The 19,979-nt window shown below is 47.4% G+C and overlaps 2 protein-coding genes across 3 annotated transcripts; both read right to left on the minus strand.

Annotated features, from left to right (window-relative positions):
• Positions 1-605: 605 nt before the first annotated feature.
• c6h7orf25 (chromosome 6 C7orf25 homolog) lies at positions 606-3,801 on the minus strand. The gene is given in 5 exon segments (XM_063885175.1): positions 606-1,016; positions 1,018-1,835; positions 2,609-2,686; positions 2,689-2,765; positions 3,121-3,801. Coding segments are annotated over 5 exon segments (1,341 nt in total). The 5' UTR covers positions 3,144-3,801; the 3' UTR covers positions 606-671.
• Positions 3,802-3,990: 189 nt separating this feature from the next.
• dnajc1 (DnaJ (Hsp40) homolog, subfamily C, member 1) lies at positions 3,991-18,936 on the minus strand. Of its 2 annotated transcripts, XM_063885022.1 has the most exons (12): positions 18,755-18,936; positions 16,754-16,855; positions 16,619-16,665; positions 16,266-16,431; positions 16,085-16,182; positions 15,902-15,995; positions 15,385-15,469; positions 15,078-15,235; positions 11,901-12,020; positions 5,557-5,605; positions 4,316-4,713; positions 3,991-4,154 (listed from the first exon to the last, which is right to left on the minus strand). In XM_063885022.1, exons 1-12 carry the CDS (start codon positions 18,890-18,892, stop codon positions 4,086-4,088), a joined length of 1,524 nt encoding a protein of 507 aa, XP_063741092.1. In that variant the 5' UTR covers positions 18,893-18,936; the 3' UTR covers positions 3,991-4,085. The 2 variants fall into 2 exon arrangements, with proteins under 2 accessions (XP_063741092.1, XP_063741093.1); XM_063885023.1 differs by lacking the exons at positions 16,266-16,431; positions 16,619-16,665.
• Between the last annotated feature and the right edge of the window lie 1,043 nt (positions 18,937-19,979).

The raw sequence follows: 19,979 nt of genomic DNA on the forward strand, positions 1-19,979 counted from the left end.
GCTGGTCAGCATCAGGTGTTGTTGTTTTGTGTTTTGTAAATAAAGTGTGTTTTGAAGTGCAGCTGGAGGGGGGGTGGGGGTCTCACCTCCGCCAGGGTCCGCAGCTCCTCCCCGGTCCGACTCTCATTTTATCCAGAAACTCAGGAACAGTTTACCCGCAGCTAACAGGCTAACATGCTAACAGCTCGTGCAGACGCACCCACATCCAGTTCCAGCTTTTCAAATTAAAAACCGGAGAACCAAACCTCTCTTTATTGAATTCAAAGTTTTAGAAGGAATATGTATTTTAATATGGAGGTCTCTGGTCTGGAAAACACCACACTGTTATTATCATTTATTGATCACATGTTTATTATTAGTTTTCAAACATCCGTTTCTGATTGTCTTCAGATAATAGCCTACATCAGTTTATCACCAACACCCTCCTTAGAGTACAATAATCATTTCTTTCTTTTATAATCACTGAAACAAATGTGTGTACACACACACACACACACACACACATTTATAATATATGTATTTATTAAATTTATATTTTCAGACTCATTTTCCACAGACTTGTATTTTGTAATTGCAGTTGCTGTGACAACAGAAAGTGACATCAGAGCAGGAAATGACAGGCTTTATTGATGATCATACGATTTACATAAAGACACTGATCAGCTGACAGCTCAAAGGGGCGTGGCCCTCCACTCCTTTCCCTCGGTCAGCGCTCTCGGTTGGTGGATGAACACGTTGTATCGGATCCCCTGATTGGCCGCCGCCCTGACAAAGCGGCTGTTTGCCGTCATGGTGACGGCTCTCAGTGAGTCTCCGGTGCCGAAGATGCTGATGGAGCGTTGGTTGACTTTGTTGCTGAGAGTGAGGCGCAGTGTCCGCTGCGACGGCTGGTCCTCCACCAGCTGCAGCCGCTGCAGCAGCTTTTCGGCGCGCTGCTTCTCCCCCGGCCCCCCCAGTGTGTCCAGGATCAGACGGAAGTCTGTGACGGCGGCGGCGCAGGCGAAAAGCTGCTTCCCCCTGCATGAAGGCGTCCAGCTGCGGCAGCACTGGCTGCAGACGCTCCTGTGTCGCCTGCTCTGTAAGCACGGGCTCCCTGAAGGAGAACCTACAGGCGCCGTGACTCAGCGCCGACACGTAGCTGATGAGCGTCGTGATGTCCAGGTTCACACTACCGCAGGACTGAGGCTGCAGCTGCGCCGGGAACGAGAGGCGGGCCAGAACCCTGCCGCGCTGCACCCGGGGGAGGGACAATTCTCCATCTGGCTCCTCCCCTTCTTCGGGCTCCTCATCTAGCCCCTCTTCCTCTGGTCCCTCTTCCTCCTCAGGCTCCTCCCCCTCAGCTTCTTCCTCCTCTGGCTCCTCCTCTTCCCCAAATGGCTCTTCCTCCTTCTCCCCCTTCTGTGCCATCATGGCATTGACTGCTACGATGTCCCCCCGGACGGCAACCCCCATGTCCCTGAGGCGTTGCACCATGGGGGAGGATACCCCGTTGTAGAAGGCGAACACGACGTGGGGGTGTCGGTACTGCACTTCCTGCTGCCGGCTGGCGGACAGGAAGTCCTGGGCCTGGCTGATGATGCTCTTGTCTCCGTACTGTCCCCCCCCCTGCCAGATATTGTGCAGCGCTTCCGCCTTCCTCCCCACCGCCTTTACCCAGGTCAGGCCTCCGTCCGCCACCACGTCCACCAGCAGCGAGCGGCTGCAGCCGGCGGCATCCCGGTACCTGAAGACGTGCAGCAGGGACACCACCCCCCCCACGCTCTGCAGGGACTCCACGATGGCTGTCAAGTGCGTCAGGTTGCTGCTGTGCAGGTGAGACTCTTTCAATTCACAACACCCCCCCCCCCCCGGCCGCCCCCTTCATTTCCCCCCCCCCCCCCCCCCCCCTCCCCCCCCCCCCATCCCCCAACCCCCCCGCCCCCCCGCACCCACCCCCACCGCCCCCCCCCCACTCACCTCCCCCTCACCCCACCCCCCCCCCCCCCCCCCCCCCCACCCCCTCCCCCCCCCCCCGCCCCCCCCCCCCCCCTCCCCCCCCCCCTCCCCTCCCCCTCCACCCCCCCCCTCTCACCCCCCCCCCCCTGTGCCCCCCCCCCCCCCCCCCCCGCTCGGCCCCCTCCACAACCCCCCCCCCCCCCCCCCCCACCCCCCCCCGCCCCCCCCCCCCCCCCCCCCCCCCCCTCCCCCCCCCCCCCCCCCCCCCCCCCCCCCCCCCCCCCCCCCCCCCCCCCCCCCCCCCCCCCCCCCCCCCCCCCCCCCCCTCCCCCCCCCCCCCCCCCTCCCCCCCCCCCCCCCCCCCCCCCCCCCCCCCCCCCCCCCCCCCCCCCCCCCCCCCCCCCCCCCCTCCCCCCCCCCCCCCCCCCCCCCCCCCCCCCCCCCCCCCCCCCCTCCCCCCCCCCTCCCCCCCCCCCCCCCCCCCCCCCCCCCCCCCCCCCCCGCCCCCCCCCCCCCCCCCCCCCCCGCCCCCCCCCCCCCCCCCCCCCCCCCCCCCCCCCCCCCCCCCCCCCCCCCCCCTCCCCCCCCCCCCCCCCCCCCCCCCCCCCCCCCCCCCCCCCCCCCCCCCCCCCCCCCCCCCCCCCCCCCCCCCCCCCCCCCCCCCCACCCCCCCCCCCCCCTCCACATCGCCGCAGGAAGCGCAGCTCGGCCCGCAGCTTACCCAGGAGCTTCTGCCCCCCCTCCACCCCCCACACAGCAGCTCCGCCCGCTGAAGCAGGCCTTGCGCCGAAGTAATGCGCTGCTGCAGGACACCCTGCAGAGACATGCTGCTCACACCTGGGGGAAAGACAGGTCACACCATGAGATACAACAGTCAGGATTTTCATAAATAGTAACATTTGGAGAAAAAGTCTCCTGCTGGGAGAACACCTCCTGCTGGGAGAACACCTCCTGCTGGGGGAACACCTCTCAGTGAGAAGGAGAAACACAGTGCTGACAACAACCAGAGAACAGCTCACCTGTCAGGTGATGGTTTGCTAGCTAATGTTAGCATCTATCTCGCTACCTTGTTAGCAGTCTTGTGTTATCTCCCAATTATCAAAATGTTCTCTCAACTGATAAAAGTGTGACATTGTTGTGATCCTCACAGAGGGACTTATATACGCGGATACAAATTATAATGACAATAAAACCTTGTTGTTCTTCATGTTATTATCCTGCTGGGAACTCTTTCCTCTTCATCATGTAGTTACTTTCTGTCCTTCATTTAAAAGCATCAAACTCTTTAGTGAAGGCTTTTAAAGACTCCATGCCGAGTCACAGGCGTAACAGCACGTTAAAGGAAACGTGTAAGAGCCTTAGAGCTGGAGAACCACCAGGTAAATATCAGCTCGTTAGCTCTGATGCTAACTGTGACGTCAGCCTCTTAAGTTTCATATTTTAAGTAAAGCATCAGAAACCAAGACTTACTGTCCGGGTCCAGAATCAAAGAGCTGAGGTCCGGGTCCAGAAATATATATTATATTATTTAGAAATATCTATAATCTGCAGGGAATGCTAACTGTCTTCAACTGTGAGGGAACAACGTAGCTTCCGGCAGACTTTCAGAATAAAAGCGTGACCTTTGACACGGTCATTTAAATCAGCTGATGGCTGGGATACGGGATGGGGTGAGGAAAGGTACTGTGATCCCTAAATCTTCAAAATCGACCCAAAATGAATATAAATCAGCCCACAGAGTACAAATATGGCCAATGTTGCTTAAAACTGCAGTTTTTAAACCATCAACATGTCAGAAATGGATTGAGAATCCTCAGTAACCTCCAAAACGGTCCAAATCTGCAGAGACAACTTAAACTTTGGTCCACAGACTATGATGGTACTTTGTGCTGACTCACCGAGTTACCCTCTGTGCTGGGGACCCCTACTCAGGGAAGAGCACTAGCAAATAGGAGCGCAAGGGTTCCATACGGATGTCACAACCCCCCCACCCCTCCAGTTATTTCAATGTCGTTTCATACACTGTGACCCCCCCCCCCATATAGCAGACAGCACTGAGGTAATAAATACTTTTATTGACAGCATGATGAGCAGGGATAAGGCACAAAGCTGCAGTTAGAAAACACTGTAGAAAACTGAAGGGGGCGGAGTCAGCTCTTGGCCTGCTTCCTCTTCTGAACGAGCTCAGCCAGCATCTTGTAGCGGACCATACACTCCTCCTGAAACACACCCACACCCACACCCACACCCACACCCACACACACACACACACACACACACACACACACACACACACACACACACACACACACACACACACACACACACGTTAGTGTGAGCCTGGGAGCAGCACAGAGAGCCTGAATGTATCATCAGTGACCTTGCTCCTCCCGGGGACGACCTTGGCGATGCGGTCCCAACGCTCCACGGTTCCTCGGGGGAACTGCTGCAGAGCGAGCTCCAGAAGCTTCTGCTGGTTCTGCGTCCAGACCCCGGGCTCCCCCTTCTCCTGAGGCCCCACCTTCTCATAAGGCTCCAGAGGCCCCAGCCTCTCCTGAGGATCTGCCCCCTCCCCGCTCTCCTGAGGCTGCTCCTCCTCGGCCGCTGGGTCAAAGTCTCTCTGCCGACGGCCTCTGATCTTCCCCCCCTCCCCCCCCTCTGCTGACTTCCTGTTTCTCCTCCTGACCGCAGGAACCGCCTCCTCCTCCTCAGCCTCAGGAACAGGAAATGACCTACAAGGTAGAGGAGGAGCCTTCAGATCCGACAGCTTCACCAGACCTGGAACACAGAGACATGCGCTCTAAGAACTCCAATCATAACCGTCTGGGTTCAAGTCCGGACGCTGACACCTACTGACCCAAAACACCGTCAGGAGGACACCTACTGACCCAGAACACCGTCAGGAGGACACCTACTGACCCAGAACACCGTCAGGAGGACACCTACTGACCCAGAACACCGTCAGGAGGACACCTACTGACCCAGAACACCGTCAGGAGGACACCTACTGACCCAGAACACCGTCAGGAGGACACCTACTGACCCAGACAAACCCCTACAAAACCTGTGAGACTTAGGTATTATTATGTGTTTGGTTAAGTTATTGTTTAACATGATTGTTTTTTGTTGGTTTTGTTGTTATTATTATTTTGGAATAAACGAGAGTCAATTGTGTTTAAGAGCGCCGGCTCTCAGCTGCAGGCTCTGCTGCTTTAGAGCACCGCAGCGCTTATCTTCAAGTTTAACCATTGAACGGCGTTTCACTGCCACAGGAGTTGTTCTTGTAATAAAGATCTCATCGAGGAAAAGAACGCTGTATTTTTATATTTCCATTGCATTTTTAATATATAAAGATAAATAAATAATGGATTTTAATTAAAAAAATATATATAATGATTAATCGAAAATTGATCGTTAACCCTACCCACGATCGATGAAGGAAACTTAATCGAAAGCCCAGCCCTAGTACCTACTGACCCAGAACACAATCAGCAGGATACCTACTGGCCCAGAACACCATCAGCAGGATACCTACTGACCCAGGACTCACTGACAACACTCTGATGGTCCTGCAGAGGGGGTAAAGGTCGGGCATTAATATTGATTATGATTTCAGCTCACCTGAGGTCTGGCTGACGTTGTCCTTCACCTGTTTGACTTTAGCCGTCACCTGTGGAACAGAGAGGAGCTTTACAAATACAGTGGGGCAAAAAAGTATTTAGTCAGCCACCAATTGTGCAAGTTCTCCCATTTAAAAAGATGAGAGAGGCCTGTAATTTTTATCATATGTGTACCTCAACTATGAGAGACATAATGAGAAAAAAAAATCCAGGAAATCACATTGTCTGATTTTTAATGAATTCATTATAAATTCCTCAGTAAAATAAGTATTTGGTCACCTACAAACAAGCAAGATTTCTGGCTCTCACAGACCTGTAACTTCTTCTTTAAGAGGCTCCTCTGTCCTCCACTCGTTACCTGTATTAATGGCACCTTTTTGAACTCGTTATCAGTATAAAAGACACCTGTCCACAACCTCAAACAGTCATACTCCAAACTCCACTATGGCCAAGACCAAAGAGCTGTCAAAGGAGACCAGAGACAAAATTGTAGACCTGCACCAGGCTGGGAAAACTGAATCTGCAATAGGTAAGCAGCTTGGTGTGAAGAAATCAACTGTGGGAGCAATTATTAGAAAATGGAAGACATACAAAACCACTGCTAATCTCCCTCGATCTGGGGCTCCACGCAAGATCTCACCCCGTGGGGTCAAAATGATCACAAGAACGGTGAGCAAAAATCCCAGAACCACACGGGGGGACCTAGTGAATGACCTGCAGAGAGCTGGGACCAAAGTAACAGAGGCTACCATCAGTAACACACTACGCCGCCAGGGACTTAAATCCTGCAGTTCCACACGTGTCCCCCTGCTTAAGCCAGTACATGTCCAGGCCCGTCTGAAGTTTGCTAGAGGGCATTTGGATGATCCAGAAGAGGATTGGGAGAATGTCATATGGTCAGATGAAACCAAAATAGAACTTTTTGGTAAAAACTCAACTCGTCGTGTTTGGAAGAGAAAGAATGCAGAGTTGCATCCAAAGAACACCATACCTACTGTGAAGCATGGGGGTGGAAACATCAAGCTTTGGGGCTGTTTTTCTGCAAAGGGACCAGGACGACTGATCCGTGTAAAGGAAAGAATGAATGGGGCCATGTATCGTGAGATTTTGAGTGAAAACCTCCTTCCATCAGCAAGGGCACTGAAGATGAAGCATGGCTGGGTCTTTCAGCATGACCATGATCCCAAACACACCGCCAGGGCAACGAAGGAGTGGCTTCGTAAGAAGCATTTCAAGGTCCTGGAGTGGCCTAGCCAGTCTCCAGATCTCAACCCCATAGAAAATCTTTGGAGGGAGTTGAAAGTCCGTGTTGCCCAGCGACAGCCCCATAACATCACTGCTTTAGAGGAGATCTGCATGGAGGAATGGGCCAAAATACCAGCAACAGTGTGTGAAAACCTTGTGAAGACTTACAGAAAACGTTTGACCTCTGTCATTGCCAGCAAAGGGTATATAACAAAGTATTGAGATGAACTTTTGTTATTGACCAAATACTTATTTTCCACAATCATTTGAAAATTAATTCATTAAAAATCCTACAATGTGATTTCCTGGATTTTTTTTTCTCATTCTGTCTCTCATAGTTGAGGTGTACCTATGATGAAAATTACAGGCCTCTCTCATCTTTTTAAATGGGAGAACTTGCACAATTGGTGGCTGACTAAATACTTTTTTGCCCCACTGTATATAATATCGGTGTCACTGAGCAGCAGCTCTGTGACACTTGCTAAACTCTGGGAGGGAGGGAGGGATGGATGGTACATGTATGTATGGTATGGTACGGTACGGTACTGAATGCATACATACAGTACATACATAAACACAGTGGGGCAAAAAAGTATTTAGTCAGCCACCAATTGTGCAAGTTCTCCCATTTAAAAAGATGAGAGAGGCCTGTAATTTTTATTATAGGTACACTTCAACTATGAGAGACAGAATGGGGGAACAATCCAGGAAATCACATTGTAGGATTTTAATGAATTTATTTTCAAATGATTGTGGAAAATAAGTATTTGGTCAATAACAAAAGTTCATCTCAATACTTTGTTATATACCCTTTGTTGGCAATGACAGAGGTCCAACGTTTCTGTAAGTCTTCACAAGGTTTCCACACTGTTGCTGGTATTTTGGCCCATTCCTCCATGCAGATCTCCTCTAAAGCAGTGATGTTTTGGGGCTGTCGCTGGGCAACACGGACTTTCAACTCCCTCCAAAGATTTTCTATGGGGTTGAGATCTGGAGACTGGCTAGGCCACTCCAGGACCTTGAAATGCTTCTTACGAAGCCACTCCTTCGTTGCCCTGGCGGTGTGTTTGGGATCACTGTCATGCTGAAAGACCCAGCCACGCTTCATCTTCAGTGCCCTTGCTGATGGAAGGAGGTTTTCACTCAAAATCTCACGATACATGGCCCCATTCATTCTTTCCTTTACACGGATCAGTCGTCCTGGTCCCTTTGCAGAAGAACAGCCCCAAAGCATGATGTTTCCTCCCCCATGCTTCACAGTAGGTATGGTGTTCTTTGGAGGCAACTCTGCATTCTTTCTCCTCCAAACACGACCAGTTGAGTTTTTAACAAAAAGTTATATTTTGGTTTCTTCTGACCATATGACATTCTCCCAATCCTCTTCTGGATCATCCAAATGCCCTCTAGCAAACTTCAGACGGGCCTGGACATGTACTGGCTTAAGCAGGGGGACACGTCTGGAGCTGCAGGATTGAAGTCCCTGGCGGCGTAGTGTGTTACTGATGGTAGCCTCTGTTACTTTGGTCCCAGCTCTCTGCAGGTCATTCACTAGGTCCCCCCGTGTGGTTCTGGGATTTTTGTTCACCGTTCTTGTGATCATTTTGACCCCACGGGGTGAGATCTTGCGTGGAGCCCCAGATGGAGGGAGATTAGCAGTGGTCTTGTATGTCTTCCACTTTCTAATAATTGCTCCCACAGTTGATTTCTTCACACCAAGCTGCTTACCTATTGCAGATTCAGTTTTCCCAGCCTGGTGCAGGTCTATAATTTAGTCTCTGGTCTCCTTTGACAGCTCTTTGGTCTTGGCCATAGTGGAGTTTGGAGTATGACTGTTTGAGGTTGTGGACAGGTGTCTTTTATACTGATAACCAGTTCAAACAGGTGCCATTAATACAGGTAACGGGTGGAGGACAGAGGAGCCTCTTAAAGAACAAGTTACAGGTCTGTGAGAGCCAGAAATCTTGCTTGTTTGTAGGTGACCAAATACTTATTTTACCGAGGAATTTACAATGAATTCATTAAAAATCAGACGATGTGATTTCCTGGATTGTTCCCCCCATTCTGTCTCTCATAGTTGAAGTGTACCTCTGATAAAAATGACAGGCCTCTCATCTTTTTAAATGGGAGAACTTGCACAATTGGTGGCTGACTAAATACTTTTTTGCCCCACTGTATATACTGTGTATACAGTATCTCAGTAAAGCGAGTACCCCCTCCCCTTTGTGTAAATGTGTTATTATATCTTCTCCTGGGACCACCCTGAAGAGATGACCCTCTGATCCAGAGTAGAGTAGTCAGTGTACAGCTGGGATAACAGGGTACATTTGCTGAGCCCTCAAAATAACTCAACACAGCCATTAATGTCTAACCCGCTGCAACAAAGGTGAGAACACCCTAAGTGAGAATGGCCAAATTCTGCCCAAAGTGTCGATATTTTGTGCCACCATTATTTTCCAGAACTGCCTGAACTCTCCTGGGCACAGAGTTCAGTAGAGCTTCACAGGTTGCCACTGGAACCCTCTTTCACTCCTCCATGACTACATCACAGAGCTGGTGGATGTCAGAGACCTTGTGCTCCTCCACCCTCCGTCTGAGGAGGCCCCACAGATGCTCCACAGGGTTTAGGTCTGGAGACATGCTTGGCCAGTCCATCACCTTTACCCTCAGTCTCTTTAGCAAGGCAGTGGTCCTCTTGGAGGTGTGTTTGGGGTCGGTATCATGTTGGAATACTGCCCTGCGGCCCAGTTTCTGAAGGGAGGGGATCATGCTCCGCTTCAGTATGTCACAGTACAGGTGGGCCTTCATGGTTCCCTCAATGAACTGTAGCTCCCCACAGCCGGCAGCACTCATCAGCCCCTGACACTCCCACCACCATGCTCGACTGTAGCCAAGACACACTTGTCTTTGTACTCCTCTCCTGGTCGCCGCCACACACACCTGACACCATCTGACCCAAATGAGTTAACCTTGGTCTCATCAGACCACAGGACGTGGTTCCAGTAATCCATGTCCTTAGTCTGCTTGTCTTCAGCAAACTGTTTGCGGGCTTTCTTGAGCCTCATCTTTATTAGAGGCTTCTTTCTGGGACGACAGCCATGCAGACCCCTTTGATACAGTGTGCAGCGTATGGTCTGAGCACCGACAGACTGACCCCCACCCCTTTCACCTCTGCAGCAATGCTGGCAGCAGTCATACGTCTATTTTCAAGAGACAGCCTCTGGACATGACGCTGAGCACGTGCACTCAACCTCTTTGGTGGACCGTGGTGAGGCCTGTTCTGAGTGGAACCGGTCCTGTTAAACCGCTGTATGGTCTGGGCCACCGTGCTGCAGCTCAGTTTCAGGGTGCTCTCTCTTCTTATAGCCTCGGCCGTCTTTATGTAGAGCAACAGCTCTTTCTTTCAGATCCTCAGAGAGTTCTTTGCCATGTGGTGCCATGTTGAACTTCCAGTGACCAGTATGAGAGAGTGTGAGAGCAAAACACCAGATGATACACACCTGCTCCCCATCACACCTGAGACCTTAACCTAATGAGTCACATGACACCGGGGAGGGGAAATGGCTAATTGGGCAGAATTTGGCCATTCTCACTTAGGGTGTACTCACCTTGTTGCAGCGGGTTAGACATTAATGGCTGTGTTGAGTTATTTTGAGGGCTCAGCAAATGTACCCTGTTATCCCAGCTGTACACTGACTACTCTACTCTGGATCAGAGGGTCATCTCTTCAGGGTGGTCCCAGGAGAAGATATAATAACACATCTACACAAAGGGGAGGGGGTGCTCGCTTTACTGAGATACTGTACAGTGTATGTTGAATTCCAACACAGCAATGTTGTCAGTAGCTAACAGAATAACGCAAATTAATATTAATTTCACTCAAAGAAATACACTACATAGACAAAAGTATTAGGACACCTAATCATCACACCTACAGGAGTTTTTATTACATCCCATTCCAAATTCTTAGGCAATAATCTGAAGTTGCCCCCCCTTGCAGCTGTAACAGCCCCCACTCTTCTGGGAAGGTTTTCTACAAGATGTTGGAGTGTGTCTGAGGGCACCATTCATCTAGAACAGCATTATGAGGTCAGACCCTGATGTTGGACGAGAGGGCCCGGCTCTCCTTTCCAGTTCATCCCAAAGTTGTTCAGTGGGGTTGAGGTCAGTGCTCTGTGGGGCCGGCCCAATACTTCCACACCAAACTCACCCAGTCAGGCCTTTATGGACATGGCTTTGTGCACTGGGGCACAGTCATGCTGGAACAGAAAAGGCCTTCTCCAAAAGGTTTCCACAAAGTTGGAAGCATAGAATAGTCCAGAAGGACTCGGTGAGATGAAGCATTAAGAATCCCCTTCGCTGGAACTAAGGGGACCAGGCCAACCCCAGAAAAACACCCCATAGCATTATGCCACCTCCCCCACACTCTACAGCTGGCACAATGCAGTCAAGCAGGTAACGTTCTCCTGGCATTCTCCAAACCCAGACTGGTCCATCAGACTGCCAGAGAGAGAAGCTGATTGGTCCCTCAACAGAACCCGTCCCCACTGCTCCAGAGTCCAGTGGCGGCATGCTGTACAACGCTCCATCAACGCCTCATGCTCGCTGATGTGGGGCAGGCATGCAGCTGCCCGGCCATGAAGCTCCAGCTCAGTTCTTGTTCTGATATTAATGCAGAACTGGTTTGGAGTTCTGCAGGTACTGAGTCAGCAGAGCTTTGGGCACTTTTACGTGCTATGCACCCGGCGACCCCGCTCTGTATATAATGCCACTGACAGCTGATCGGGGAATATCTAGGAGAGAAGAAGTTTCACAGACTGACTTGTTGCACCGGTGGCCTCCTATCACAGGACTACGTTCAGAGAGCTCTTCAGAACGACCCACTCTTCACAGGTGTCTGTAAAGGCAGACTGCATAGCTCGGCGCTGGATTTATTCAACCGTGGTGATGGGACTGAATGAATTAATGATGATCAATCAATGATTAAGAGGACTGTCCTAATACTTCTGTCTATATAGTGTACCTATAAATAATACATCCAGAGAAACTGATAATGCTGCAGTGGTCCTTTAATTTATTTTAAAAGTACAAGCCCCCCCTCACCTCGGTCACAGAACGACCCAGCTCCTGGGCTATCTTCTCCCAGCGCCCTGGGCTGCCTCCGGGGAATTTGACCATCAACCTGCCAAGGAGGCTGAGCTCGTGCTGTGCCCAGCCTGCAGCCTGCGGACAGAGATATATAAATAATGTAAAACAGGAATCATAACAGTGGTAATAACATATAACAGGTGTAACAGCAGGTGTAACAGCAGGTGTAACAGCAGGTGTAACAGCAGGTGTAACAACAGGTGTAACAGCAGGTGTAACAACAGGTGTAACAGCAGGTGTAATAACAGGTGTAACAGCAGGTGTAACAACAGGTGTAACAGCAGGTGTAACAGCAGGTGTAACAGCAGGTGTAACAGCAGGTGTAACAACAGGTGTAACAGCGGGTGTAACAGCGGGTGTAATAACAGGTGTAACAGCAGGTGTAACAGCAGGTGTAACAGCAGGTGTAATAACAGGTGTAACAACAGGTGTAACAGCAGGTGTAATAACAGGTGTAACAACAGGTGTAACAGCAGGTGTAACAACAGGTGTAACAGCAGGTGTAATACCAGGTGTAACAGCAGGTGTAACAGCAGGTGTAACAGCAGGTGTAACAACAGGTGTAACAGCAGGTGTAACAACAGGTGTAACAGCAGGTGTAACAACAGGTGTAACAACAGGTGTAACAGCGGGTGTAACAGCGGGTGTAACAGCGGGTGTAACAGCGGGTGTAACAGCGGGTGTAACAACGGGTGTAACAACGGGTGTAACAGCGGGTGTAACAGCGGGTGTAACAGCGGGTGTAACAACAGGTGTAACAACAGGTGTAATAACAGGTGTAACAGCAGGTGTAACAACGGGTGTAACAGCGGGTGTAACAGCGGGTGTAACAACGGGTGTAACAACGGGTGTAACAACAGGTGTAATAACAGGTGTAACAGCAGGTGTAACAGCAGGTGTAATAACAGGTGTAACAGCAGGTGTAACAGCAGGTGTAACAGCAGGTGTAACAACAGGTGTAACAACAGGTGTAACAACAGGTGTAACAGCAGGTGTAACAACAGGTGTAACAGCAGGTGTAACAGCAGGTGTAACAGCAGGTGTAACAACAGGTGTAACAACAGGTGTAACAGCAGGTGTAACAGCAGGTGTAATAACAGGTGTAACAGCAGGTGTAACAGCAGGTGTAATAACAGGTGTAACAGCAGTTGTAACAACAGGTGTAACAACAGGTGTAACAGCAGGTGTAACAGCAGGTGTAACAACAGGTGTAACAGCAGGTGTAACAACAGGTGTAACAACAGGTGTAACAGCAGGTGTAACAGCAGGTGTAACAACAGGTGTAACAGCAGGTGTAACAGCAGGTGTAATAACAGGTGTAACAGCAGTTGTAACAACAGGTGTAACAACAGGTGTAACAGCAGGTGTAACAGCAGGTGTAACAACAGGTGTAACAACAGGTGTAACAACAGGTGTAACAACAGGTGTAACAGCAGGTGTAACAGCAGGTGTAATAACAGGTGTAACAGCAGTTGTAACAACAGGTGTAACAACAGGTGTAACAGCAGGTGTAACAACAGGTGTAACAGCAGGTGTAACAGCAGGTGTAACAACAGGTGTAACAACAGGTGTAACAACAGGTGTAACAGCGGGTGTAACAACGGGTGTAACAGCAGGTGTAACAACAGGTGTAACAGCAGGTGTAACAACAGGTGTAACAACAGGTGTAACAGCGGGTGTAACAGCGGGTGTAACAGCGGGTGTAACAGCGGGTGTAACAGCGGGTGTAACAGCGGGTGTAACAGCGGGTGTAACAACGGGTGTAACAGCGGGTGTAACAACGGGTGTAACAACAGGTGTAACAACAGGTGTAACAACAGGTGTAACAACAGGTGTAACAACAGGTGTAACAACAGGTGTAACAGCAGGTGTAACAACAGGTGTAACAGCAGGTGTAACAACAGGTGTAACAACAGGTGTAACAACAGGTATAACAACAGGTGTAACAGCAGGTGTAACAGCAGGTGTAACAGCAGGTGTAACAGCAGGTGTAACAACAGGTGTAACAGCAGGTGTAACAGCAGGTGTAACAGCAGGTGTAATACCAGGTGTAACAACAGGTGTAACAGCAGGTGTAACAACAGGTGTAACAACAGGTGTAACAACAGGTGTAACAGCAGGTGTAACAGCAGGTGTAACAACAGGTGTAACAACAGGTGTAATACCAGGTGTAACAGCAGGTGTAATACCAGGTGTAATACCAGGTGTAACAGCAGGTGTAACAGCAGGTGTAACAACAGGTGTAAAAGCAGGTGTAACAACAGGTGTAACAACAGGTATAACAACAGGTGTAACAACAGGTGTAACAGCAGGTGTAACAACAGGTGTAAAAGCAGGTGTAACAACAGGTGTAACAGCAGGTGTAACAGCAGGTGTAACAGCAGGTGTAATAGCAGGTGTAACAGCAGGTGTAACAACAGGTGTAACTGCAGGTGTAACAACAGGTGTAACAGCAGGTGTAACAACAGGTGTAACAACAGGTGTAACAGCGGGTGTAACAGCGGGTGTAACAGCGGGTGTAACAGCGGGTGTAACAGCGGGTGTAACAGCAGGTGTAATAACAGGTGTAACAGCAGGTGTAATAACAGGTGTAACAGCAGGTGTAACAACAGGTGTAACAGCAGGTGTAACAACAGGTGTAACAACAGGTGTAACAGCGGGTGTAACAGCGGGTGTAATAACAGGTGTAACAGCAGGTGTAACAACAGGTGTAACAACGGGTGTAACAGCGGGTGTAACAGCGGGTGTAATAACAGGTGTAACAGCAGGTGTAACAACAGGTGTAACAGCAGGTGTAACAACAGGTGTAACAGCAGGTGTAACAACAGGTGTAACAACAGGTGTAACAGCAGGTGTAACAGCAGGTGTAACAACAGGTGTAACAACAGGTGTAACAGCAGGTGTAACAACAGGTGTAACAGCAGGTGTAACAACAGGTGTAACAACAGGTGTAACAGCAGGTGTAACAACAGGTGTAACAGCAGGTGTAACAACAGGTGTAACAACAGGTGTAACAGCAGGTGTAACAGCAGGTGTAACAACAGGTGTAACAGCAGGTGTAACAACAGGTGTAACAGCAGGTGTAACAACAGGTGTAACAGCAGGTGTAATAACAAATAACATGTCCAGTACCTTCCTCCTCTCAGTTTTCTGCTCCTGCAGCCAGTCGTCCATCTGCTCCTCGATGTCCTCGATGGACGCCGCCTCTTCGTACCTGGGGGGGGTCGGCTCCTCCTGCAGGTAAACAGGAAACTCCTGCTTCGGCTTCTTCACCTTTGGCCTCCTCTCTCCTGGACAGGAAGGAGTGTCAGATCAATGATGGCAAGCACAATGACCTTTAGGCTCTGGACATATGGACATATTCATTAATATGTCCACCCTTACAACACTGCCAGCCCCCCACCCCCCGATTAGATAGTAATAAAGGACAGATGTTTACTGGGGGCCACTTCCTGTTCAGCTTCAGCTTCCTCTCTCTGCTGCTGCCTTAGGTGCTGGTAATCCTCATAGAATTGTCTCAGCTCCTGAAATACACACAGACACACAGACAGACAGACAGGGGTTATTACACTCTAACACAGACAGACAGACAGACAGACAGACAGACAGACAGACAGACAGACAGACAGACAGACAGACAGACAGACAGACAGACAGGGGTTATTACACTCTAACACAGACAGACAGACAGACAGACAGACAGACAGACAGACAGACAGACAGACAGAGGTTATTACACTCTAACACAGACACACAGACAGACAGACAGACAGACAGACAGACAGACAGACAGACAGACAGAGGTTATTCCATTCTAATACAGACAGACAGACAGACAGACAGAGAGACAGACAGAGAGACAGACAGACAGGGGTTATTACACTCTAACACAGAGAGACAGACAGACAGACAGGGGTTATTACACACTAACACAGACAGACAGACAGACAACTCACCTGGACGGTCTGCGGCAGGTGTTTGATGGACAGGTAGAGCCAGATACTCAGCTTCAGAGGGAGGATATCCTGCCAGTGCGGCCGCTCGCTGACTCTGAAACAACAACAAACAAACAATAACAGAACTTCACATCACCTCCTGTCTGATGTCAGCATCACACAGGAAGTGATGTCATGGGGTACCTGTCGCTGCGGTCCGGGCCGATACACCTTGGCTCCTCGGCAGGTCTGGCGCCCAGCTTCTTCTTCTTCTCTTTCTTCTTCTTGCTCAGCAGCTCGTCCTGAAACATGGAGGACATCACATGACCACGCCTGCTGTAATTGGTTGAATGAGTGCCTTCTGTGTTCTGATTTGATGAGTCACCAGCTGTTTCTCCAGGTAGATGGACCAGATGACTGCGTAATGTCCCACAGTGAGGATGAGGAAGAGGAGGAAGCCCAGTTCAGCGTTACTCATCTTCCTCACCCGTCGGTAGTAAAAGACCGGCTGCCGCCAGTCAGGGAGGCCATTCAGCAGGATGTCATCATAGCTGGTTATTAAAGATAAATATTACAAAAATATAATAGAACAAAATATAATATAATAATATCTGATATTAAATTCTATAATATCATTTCATAATTGATATTATTTTATAATATAATTTAATATCAGATATTATTAAATGATTTAACATAACGTCATTATATTTACAGTTATATCATCATGTGACTAACCTGAGCCTCCTCTCCTCATCCTTCAGGACTTCATAAATGGCCACGAGCTAAAAAGAGGAGCATTGTGGGTATGATGTGCTGTGTCATCTGTCTGAATATGGTGCAGTGTATTGTGGGTATTAAGTGCTGTGTCACCTGTCTGAACTGAGTCTCAGCGTTTTCATCTTTGTTTTTGTCAGGGTGCAGAGTCAAAGACAGCCGGCGATACGCCTTCTTTATCTCCACTGGAGACGCATCCTGAGAGACAGGTGAGACAGACAGGTGGGACACACAGTTAGAGACACACAGGTAGAGATGAAACAATAACTGAGTTAGCTGTTGGTTTGTATAAAACAATAACTGAGTTAGCGGTTAGTTTGTATCAAACAATAACTGAGTTAGCTGTTGGTTTGTATCAAACAATAACTGAGTTAGCTGTTAGTTTGTATAAAATAATAACTGAGTTAGCTGTTGTTTGTATAAAACAATAACTGAGTTAGCTGTTAGTTTGTATCAAACAATAACTGAGTTAGCTGTTAGTTTGTATCAAACAATAACTGAGTTAGCTGTTGGTTTGTATAAAACAATAACTGAGTTAGCTGTTAGTTTGTATCAAACAATAACTGAGTTAGCTGTTGGTTTGTATAAAACAATAACTGAGTTAGCTGTTGGTTTGTATAAAACAATAACTGAGTTAGCTGTTGGTTTGTATAAAACAATAACTGAGTTAGCTGTTAGTTTGTATAAAATAATAACTGAGTTAGCTGTTGGTTTGTATAAAACAATAACTGAGTTAGCTGTTAGTTTGTATCAAACAATAACTGAGTTAGCTGTTGGTTTGTATAAAACAATAACTGAGTTAGCTGTTAGTTTGTATCAAACAATAACTGAGTTAGCTGTTGGTTTGTATAAAACAATAACTGAGTTAGCTGTTGGTTTGTATCAAACAATAACTGAGTTAGCTGTTGGTTTGTATAAAACAATAACTGAGTTAGCTGTTGGTTTGTATCAAACAATAACTGAGTTAGCTGTTAGTTTGTATCAAACAATAACTGAGTTAGCTGTTAGTTTGTATCAAACAATAACTGAGTTAGCTGTTAGTTTGTATCAAACAATAACTGAGTTAGCTGTTGGTTTGTATCAAACAATAACTGAGTTAGCTGTTAGTTTGTATCAAACAATAACTGAGTTAGCTGTTAGTTTGTATCAAACAATAACTGAGTTAGCTGTTAGTTTGTATAAAACAATAACTGAGTTAGCTGTTAGTTTGTATAAAACAATAACTGAGTTAGCTGTTAGTTTGTATCAAACAATAACTGAGTTAGCTGTTAGTTTGTATAAAACAATAACTGAGTTAGCTGTTGGTTTGTATAAAACAATAACTGAGTTAGCTGTTGGTTTGTATCAAACAATAACTGAGTTAGCTGTTAGTTTGTATAAAACAATAACTGAGTTAGCTGTTGGTTTGTATAAAACAATAACTGAGTTAGCTGTTGGTTTGTATAAACAATAACTGAGTTAGCTGTTGGTTTGTATAAAACAATAACTGAGTTAGCTGTTGGTTTGTATAAAACAATAACTGAGTTAGCTGTTAGTTTGTATCAAACAATAACTGAGTTAGCTGTTGGTTTGTATAAAACAATAACTGAGTTAGCTGTTAGTTTGTATCAAACAATAACTGAGTTAGCTGTTAGTTTGTATAAAACAATAACTGAGTTAGCTGTTAGTTTGTATCAAACAATAACTGAGTTAGCTGTTAGTTTGTATCAAACAATAACTGAGTTAGCTGTTAGTTTGTATCAAACAATAACTGAGTTAGCTGTTAGTTTGTATAAAACAATAACTGAGTTAGCTGTTAGTTTGTATAAAACAATAACTGAGTTAGCTGTTAGTTTGTATAAAACAATAACTGAGTTAGCTGTTGGTTTGTATAAAACAATAACTGAGTTAGCTGTTGGTTTGTATAAAACAATAACTAAGGGTTAGCTGTTGTAGCTGTTAGCCTGGGTTAGAGGTCCCCAGTTAAACGGCTTCGGTTAGCTGCTAACTAGCTTAGCTTAGCCCTTGTGTGTGTGCGTGGCATTCTGCTGTTAGCATTAGCATTAGCTGCTAGCTGTGGTCACCATGGAGACAGTTAGCATTAGCATTAGGTCAGACCTGCTCCACAGAGAGGAAGCTGTAGAAGTTCTGCTGGATCTCCTCCACCAGGTCCAGCAGCTCCAAGTCCGGGTCCCATGCGGACAGGGGGTGGGCAGCGGAGAGCAGCAGGAGCAGCAGCAGCAGGGACAGCGCCATCACTACCGACACATCACCGACACACACTACAGACACACAAGGAACATATCCGGGGCATGATGCTTTCAGAATAAAAGTCCTCCAACACTGAACTCAACTCTATTTTCTGTTGCTCTGTTTCATGTTAACTATATTTCTGTTGCTCTGTTTCATGTTAACTATATTTCTGTTGCTCTGTTTCATGTTAATTATATTTCTGTTGCTCTGTTTCATGTTAATTATATTTCTGTTGCTCTGTTTCATGTTAACTATATTTCTGTTGCTCTGTTTCATGTTAATTATATTTCTGTTGCTCTGTTTCATGTTAACTATATTTCTGTTGCTCTGTTTCATGTTAACTATATTTCTGTTGCTCTGTTTCATGTTAACTATATTTCTGTTGCTCTGTTTCATGTTAATTATATTTCTGTTGCTCTGTTTCATGTTAACTATATTTGTGTTGCTCTGTTTCATGTTAATTATATTTCTGTTGCTCTGTTTCATGTTAACTATATTTCTGTTGCTCTGTTTCATGTTAATTATATTTCTGTTGCTCTGTTTCATGTTAACTATATTTGTGTTGCTCTGTTTCATGTTAACTATATTTCTGTTGCTCTGTTTCATGTTAACTATATTTCTGTTGCTCTGTTTCATGTTAACTATATTTCTGTTGCTCTGTTTCATGTTAACTATATTTCTGTTGCTCTGTTTCATGTTAATTATATTTCTGTTGCTCTGTTTCATGTTAATTATATTTCTGTTGCTCTGTTTCATGTTAACTATATTTCTGTTGCTCTGTTTCATGTTAACTATATTTCTGTTGCTCTGTTTCATGTTAACTATATTTCTGTTGCTCTGTTTCATGTTAACTATATTTCTGTTGCTCTGTTTCATGTTAATTATATTTCTGTTGCTCTGTTTCATGTTAACTATATTTCTGTTGCTCTGTTTCATGTTAACTATATTTCTGTTGCTCTGTTTCATGTTAACTATATTTCTGTTGCTCTGTTTCATGTTAACTATATTTCTGTTGCTCTGTTTCATGTTAATTATATTTCTGTTGCTCTGTTTCATGTTAACTATATTTGTGTTCACTGCTCTTCTTTCT

This window comes from Eleginops maclovinus, chromosome 6, assembly GCF_036324505.1.
Source record: "Eleginops maclovinus isolate JMC-PN-2008 ecotype Puerto Natales chromosome 6, JC_Emac_rtc_rv5, whole genome shotgun sequence".
Classification (NCBI taxonomy): Eukaryota; Metazoa; Chordata; class Actinopteri; order Perciformes; family Eleginopidae; genus Eleginops; species Eleginops maclovinus.

Coding starts and splice junctions, on each gene's coding strand:
- dnajc1 (XM_063885022.1), bottom strand. CDS start 18,892: ATGGCGCTGTCCCTGCTGCTGCTGCTCCTGCTGCTCTCCGCTGCCCAC. Junction 16,666..16,753: donor CTGAGACTCAGTTCAGACAG/GTGACACAGCAC, acceptor TCCTCTTTTTAG/CTCGTGGCCATTTATGAAGT. Junction 12,021..15,077: donor AGAAAACTGAGAGGAGGAAG/GTACTGGACATG, acceptor CTCTGTCCGCAG/GCTGCAGGCTGGGCACAGCA.